This window comes from Hylobates moloch, unplaced genomic scaffold, assembly GCF_009828535.3.
Source record: "Hylobates moloch isolate HMO894 unplaced genomic scaffold, HMol_V3 SCAFFOLD_8, whole genome shotgun sequence".
NCBI lineage: Eukaryota > Metazoa > Chordata > Mammalia > Primates > Hylobatidae > Hylobates > Hylobates moloch.
In genome coordinates this window covers 59,572,801-59,580,204 of record NW_026652283.1, presented here as the reverse complement: position 1 = coordinate 59,580,204, position 7,404 = coordinate 59,572,801, and the positions used below count along the sequence as shown (strand labels likewise).

Sequence of the window (7,404 nt, the reverse complement as noted above, 5' to 3'; positions counted from 1 at the left end):
TAAGATAATATTTTGAGAGATTTGAAAGTATGAAATGGCTGGCTCTGGAACTCTGACATAAGGTTTAGGATTATAAAATCCTAGAATCCTAGATTTTAAATCCTAAAAATTTAAAATATAAAAGAAGTGAAAATACAGAGAGACCTAGATTTTGTTTGAAATATTTCATTTCTTTTTGGGCATTGGCAAGATTATAATGATGGTGGAGTTTTGCAATGACTTTTGAGTGTTTCTTTTTTTGTTTCTTCAGAAATTTCTACACCCAGACCATCTTCTCCAGGTGGACTACCTGAAGAAGATAGTGTTTTATTTAATAAACTGACCTACTTAGGATGTATGAAGGTTTCTTCCCCACGTAATGAAGTAGAGGCTTTACGGGCAATGGCAACCATGAAATCTTCCAGTCAATACCCCTTTCCTGTTACCCTGTATGTACCAAATGTTCCAGAAGGTTCTGTGAGGTAAGCTCTAATTTGTTTTTCTTTAGACACGTATTAAGTCTTTTGGGTGGTGGCGAAGATGTTATAGCATCATCAGGTTAGAACTTACTGTGAACTCACTCTGTAGACATGCAGAGTAAACATGTTTGGGCTTAGACTGTGTTCATTGTTTGAAAGGGGCATTTGAACAATTGTATTAGTCTATTCTTGCACTGCAATACAGAAATAACTGAGATTGGATAATTGATAAAGAGAAGAGGTTTAACTGGCTCTTGGTTCTGCAGGCTGTATAGGAAACATGATGCTGGCCCAGCTTCTGGGAGGGAGGCCTCAGGAAACTTACAATCATGGCAGAAGGCAAGGGGAAGCAGAATTGTCTTACGTGGCAGGAGCAGGAGCAAGACAGAGAAGGGGGAGGTGCCACACACTTTTAAACAACCAGGTTTCATGAGAACTGCTTTCATGAGAACAGCACCGAGGGGATGGTGCTAAACCATTCATAAGAAATTGCTCCCATGATCCAATCACCTTTCATCAGGCCCCACCTCCAACATTGGAGATTACAATTTGACATGAGATTTGGACAGGGCCGCAGATCCAAACCCATATCAACAATTATGCTTAGAATATTGTAAATAGAAATAAAACTGTAAAAATACTTGTAATATTTATTTCTCTATCCTGAATGAGCATAAAAATCTGCCTTCAACTTGTCAAATAATAGTGATTGAAAGAAACTGGAGTGAGCCATAGATTTTAAGTTACTTACATTAGACTGGAAAGCAAAATGGCTTTTTCTTCTTATGCTTAATTAGGAATAATACATTATGTCAGCTGAACCTTTAGTTTCTTTAAATGTAAGTCAGGGCCAGGTGTGGTGGCTCACACCTGCAATCCCAGCACTTTGGGAGGCTGAGGCGGGTGAATCACTTGAGGTCAGGAGTTTGAAACCAGCCTGGGCAAAATAATATAAAAATTTGCCACATGTGGTGGCACACACCTGTAATCCCAGCTACTTGGGAGGCTGAGGCAGGAGAATCGCCCAAACCCGGGAGATGGAGGTTGCAGTGAGCCGAGATCATGCCACTGCACTCCAGTCTGGGTGACAGAGAACCCATCTCAATTAAAAAAAAAAAAAAAAAAAATTGGCCGGGCGCGGTGGTTCACGCCTGTAATCCCAGCACTTTGGGAGGCCGAGGTGGGTGGATCACGAGGTCAGGAGATCGAGACCATCCTGGCTAACACAGTGAAACCCCGTCTCTACTAAAAATACAAAAAATTACCTGGGCATGGTGGCGGGCGCCTGTAGTCCCAGCTACTCCGCAGGTTGAGGCAGAAGAATGGCGTGAACCCGGGAGATTGCGCCACTGCACTCCAGCCTGGGCGACAGAGCGAGACTCTATCTCAAAAAAAAAAAAAAAAAAAAAAAAAAGTCAGATAATGTTATTCTCCTACATTCAGGCTTTCCCTCAGTCACACTTGTGGTTATATTTGAAATCCTTATCATGGTTAGGCACTGTTGACCTACTGCTCCAGCTTGTTCTTCCCCTCTTCCTCCTTCTTTCTTTTCTTCTTAGCCTGTTTGGGCTGCTATAACAAACTGCCATAGACTGGTGGTTTACATACAACAGATAATTATTTTTCACAGTTCTTGTGGTTGGGAGTTCCTAGATCAAAGCTCCAGCATATTTGGTGTCTGGTGAGGGCCTGCTTCCTGGTTCATGTGTTCTTACATAGTGGAAGAGAGTGTAAGAGCTCTCTGGGGTTTCTTTTATAAGGATACTAATCTTATTCAAGAGGACTCCCTTCTCTCTCTCTCTCTGTCCTTCTGTCTCCCTCCTCCCTTCTCTCTCTTCATTCGTCAAAAGAAGATGCAGATTTGTGTGTATGTGTGTAAGATATGCAAGAATATGAAGATAATTTGTTTACTTGCATTATTAGTACCAGTTTCCTCTCCCTTTTTCTGTCTTCATTCACTACATTCCAGTTATACTAGCCTCTGTATTCATTCTTATAGGACTTATCAGTCACATTTCCCGCCCCAGGACCTTGGCATATTATCTTTATACTCCCTAAGTAAATCTTTCCCTGATTTTCCAATGTTTTTTGTTTCATCTTAGTAAACATTTTATCATAAGAAGCCTTCCTTGGTTACATCATGTAACTCTCTTTTGTCATACTGGGCTTTTTTTTTTTTTTTCTTCATAGCACTTTTCTTTGAATTGATATTATATTTATTTGCTTATTAGTTTATTGGATATCTTCCTCACTAGATTATAAGCTTGTGAGAATAGTTTCTTTATATTTTTCCCTGCTGTAGCTTCAGTGGCTAGGGAAGTAAGTGATTCATTGCAAGATTTTAGCAAATATTTGCTGAATGAACAAATAAGCAGACCAGGTCAAGGAAATGAGGTTGAATTTGTCTGGAGCTTGGAATATTCTCTGAAAGTTGCTTTAATCTTTTAAAAACCCTTTCTGATTTGCCTCATTCTCTAAAGTTTAGAATGTGGGAAAACTTTTGCTGAGTTCCAAGTACCAAAATAATAGCAATATAAATTTAGAAAGTTTTGGTAAAAATGCTTTGAATTTTTCAGGAAAGGGTTTGCATGTATATTATTTATATGTTATCATCTAAAAATGTCAAAATATCTTTTTAAAGAAAAATTGTTTTCAAAATGTCTTCTGTGCTATGTGTTTAGCTTCAATTTGCCAAACGCACCTTGACATGGATTTAGTATTTTGACTTGCCTCTTTATTCCTTGGGTTATCCCCTTACCCCTCAGTTTCTTAATTTGAGATCTCAAAGGGGTCTTGAATGTGTAGACCAATCCAGGACTTAGGATTTTTTGGTTTTGTTTTGTTTTGTTTTTGTTTTTGTTTTTGTTTTTGAGAGACAGTTTCACTCTGTTGCCCAGGCTGGAGTGCAGTGGCACGATCTTGGCGCATTGAAACATCTGCCTCCTGCGTTCAAGTGATTCTCATACCTCAGCCTCCTGAATAGCTGGGAATACAGGTGCCCACCACCATGCCTGGCTGATTTTTGTATTTATCAGTAGAGATGGATTTCGCCGTGTTGGTCAGACTGGTCTTGAACTCCTGACCTCAAGTGATCCACCCATCTCGACCTCCTAAAGTGCTGGGATTACAGGCGTGAGCCACTGCGCCCAGCCAGGACTTAGGATTTATGTAGGGAAAGTCAGATAATTATTTGCTTCCAAATCCCACAGACTCCTTTCAGCTTTTGTATTCCGTTGTTGAATTCATCTTTGGAACCACCTGGCCTTTTCTGTGGTAGAAAGGGCCTCAGTTGAACAATGAATTGGGGCTTAGATAAACTAATAAGTGCTGCTCTGTATAGAAGTGGGCTTTCCAAGGATAGTCTATACTATTCTAGACCGGCATTCCTTTTGCCATAACTGAAAAAGACTAGATTTAGGGATGGGTGATACAGATGTTACCAGACATGTATACTTAGCTTTGCAGTAAATGAGTTGGATCATAGGAAACACGAGAATAAAGAAATTGTCAGAGGATAATAAAGAATTTGTATGTATGTGTGTGTTTGCGTGTGTGTGTGTATTGTGAATATGAAGACAATTTGTTCTCTCTTGCACTGTTAGTTCCAGTTTATTTTTGTGATTTTTAAGATAGTTATGTTTGGCCAGGTGCGGTGGCTCACGCCTATAATCCTAGCACTTTGGGAGGCCAATGTAGGGTGGATCACCTGTGGTCAGGAGTTCAAGACCAGCCTGGCCAACATGGCAAAACCCTGTCTCTACAAAAAATACAAAAATTAGCCAGGTGTGATGGCAGGCACCTGTAATCCCAGGTTCTTGGGAGGCTGAAGCAGGAGAATCGCTCGAACTCGGGAGGTGGAGGCTGCAATGAGCCAAGATTGGGCCACTTCACTCCAGCCTGGGGGAAAGAGCAAAACTGTGTTTCGAAAAAAAAAAAAGAACAAAAAAAAAACCCAACAAGATAGTTATGTTTATATATCATATATTGTCATAGTAAAACTATTTGTTCTTTTTTTTTTTTTTTTAAACCTAACTGGAAATATGTCTTTGTTCTTCGAGAATTGATATTTTATCTAACTTTTCATTACTGTTCTACAGACTCATAGACCAATCCAGCAATGTGGAGATAGCATCTTTTCCAATCTATAAAGTGTTATTCTGTGCACGTGGACATGATGGAACAACAGAGAGCAATTGCTTTGCATTTACAGAGAGTTCCCATGGTTCAGAAGAGTTTCAGATACATGTTTTCTCCTGTGAAATTAAAGAGGCAGTAAGTATAATATAGTATAGCAATTTGCTATAGAGATGAATTAGGGTAATATTTTTGAGCTCTAATTTCACTGTTGTATAAAGACATTACATAAATTTGGAGTATATTTCTAAAGACAAAATTAATATTTGTAATGACATAGAACTGAATGTGGAAAGCCAAGTCTGGTATATCTGCGTAGGTAGGGCACTTTCACAGCTTAGCAGTTGTCATAGAAAAATACAACTGGATGAGTTGCCTTTCTACCTTACCTTGGTAGTAAATTGCTTATGCTCAGAAGGGAGACTATTTTTGCAGCTCTCTTATTATTTTGCCCTAGTAGATTGGTCCGTGTGATTTTAAAAAGTGCCTGTAACGATACCTGTTTCTCTGATGGGCTTGATAGTTGCATATTGCTTTCATTTAGATATTGCATTAAGATTACTTTATCAATCTCTGTGGTTTTCATTGGTGATTATTTGTTTTGTGCTTTCTTGCTCAGAGGCTATATTTTGCTCCAGAGAACTGGCTTAATTAAAATTAAAATGCTCACATAGAGCAGGTATAACAACTTGTAGTCCTTTGAAAATGCTAGTAAGTTTTTTTATAGAAATTATTAATTGGTAGATTATTGTTAGGAGAAATGGTTTAGATTAAATGCAGTTAAATACATAGGGAAATCTTTTCTACATCTATTGAATTATCCCCAATTTTAAAATGTTGCACTGTTAGACACTTAGTACTTAAAACCATTTCAAAGGCATTCATAAATGGGTATGCATGGCAATGTCTCAGGTATGTTTGCTTGTGACAAAATAAATTATCAGCAGAAAATGCTGAAAGCAATAGTAATTCTAGCCTCTATCATGAAACGTGAATAAATCATTCTATTAACAGGAGTTTTGAGTTTATTTCTGGCCACAAAATGGGAATTAATGGAAATGTAGATTTCTGTGAGTTTGATACAAAGCATGATGGCTATGTCAGTTCTTGTGCCCTGGTGATCAGTTTGCTTTACACTAAACTGAACATGCACAGACACATATAATTTAGATTGTAACTGTAGAAATTCTTTATCAGAACCCATGCCTTCTGAAAGAAGTTGAAGTTTTGTGTTTTGTTTTTTAGATAAGGCTTTATCTATTTTTTTCCCAGCACTTATATATCTATGTGTATACTGACTTCTTGTTCAAAATGGTCTGATAGGAGAGTGAATGAGTATAAGTATGCTGTTAGTGTGCCTGGCATATAGTAGACAGTGAATATAAATATGCTGAAGGAATATGTATGTTTTTGTGAATGGGGGGGCTATTTCTGATCCTTACAAACTCCACTACAGAGGTGGGGAAGCAGATGGTAGAATACTGGCATTTCATGTTGGCAGCCATCATTTAACACACCTGTGTGATTTCTGAATCACTGGAGCTCAACAGCAAGGAAATGAACTTTGAAGACCTGGAGAACCTGCTGCTTGGAGAGAGAGAAATGCTGCTGCAGAAAGAAACTGAATTGCTGCAAGAGGTTTCCATAACTAATGGTATGAAACTGTCTTTTGGATTATAGCATTCACTTGGATTTAGAGCAGGGGAAATGTTTGTTATTTTTGAGAGCTTATCATGGTAGGTAAGCAGTGGAAAAAACCGTGGGAAATTCTTGGCCAGACCATTTTGGATACAGTATTGAATAAATGCTGTTTCTATGAAGCATATTTTTTCCATTGCACATTGTAAGAAAGTTATCTCCATCTATTATTTAATTTTTTTAGAGTGCATTTTAGAAAGTATTACATTATGGGGGCATTAGTGGTAAAATATATTGTTTGAAGGAGAAATACATGACAGTGGTCATTAAACCTTATTATGAGGCATTATTTCTTTTTAAAAAAATTTTAAAAATCCTCCTCCAGGTAATGAATGAGACATCAGTTCTAAATGAGGAATAACCCAGTATAAATAGAGAGCTTAAGCCAGGCACTGTGCTAAGCATTAATTTGATACTCATAACAGCCCATGACCAGGTTGGACTTATTAGACAAGTGACTTTATGTTTCTGTTTGCCTGGAGCAGTTCTACTTTATGCTTATTGTCCAGGTTATTACTAATACCCTCATTTTTATTCTCAAAAGTGTTGTGGTTTGGATGATAAATTGTTTGGTTACCCTTTGTTTATCCTGTGGCTAAGAGACTGGGTGATAGAGCTGGGTTTTAAGTTGAAGTCTTCGACTTTGAAGAGCCATACAGTTTTCAATAACAACTTTCTTGTTGCTTACATATTATAAAACACAAATGTGGATTTTTGTATTTTAGTTATGTTTTTTTTTTTTAATTATACTTTAGGTTTTAGGGTACATGTGCACAATGTGCAGGTTTGTTACATATGTATCCATGTGCCATGTTGATTCCCTGCACCCATTAACTCGTCATTTAGCATTAGGTATATCTCCTAATGCTGTCCCTCCCCCATCCCCCAACCCCACAACAGTCCCCGGAGTGTGATGTTCCCCTTCCTGTGTCCATGTGTTCTCATTGTTCAATTCCCACCTATGAGTGAGAACATGCGGTGTTTGGTTTTTTGTCCTTGCGATAGTTTACTGAGAATGATGTTTTCCAGTTTCATCCATGTCCCTACAAAGGACATGTACTCATCATTTTTTATGGCTGCATAGTATTCCATGGTGTATATGTGCCACATTTTC

General features: G+C 38.1%; 1 protein-coding gene across 4 annotated transcripts in view; it reads left to right on the top strand.

The window, feature by feature from the left end:
* The first annotated feature begins 253 nt into the window (after positions 1-253).
* The window catches only part of LOC116473207 (rab GTPase-activating protein 1-like), a 435,590-nt gene continuing 428,439 nt past the window's right edge, over positions 254-7,404 (top strand). For 3 of the 4 annotated variants that reach the window (XR_009214608.1, XM_058443070.1, XM_058443071.1), the window contains exons 1-2: positions 254-461; positions 4,556-4,730. Coding sequence is in view for 3 of the 4 variants with exons in the window: in XM_058443070.1 (XP_058299053.1) it covers positions 337-461; positions 4,556-4,730 (300 nt within the window). In the remaining variant the exon portion in view is untranslated. Of the gene's footprint in view, positions 462-4,555; positions 4,731-6,055; positions 6,247-7,404 lie in introns of those variants that run through there. The other variant, XM_058443073.1, reaches the window with a different exon arrangement.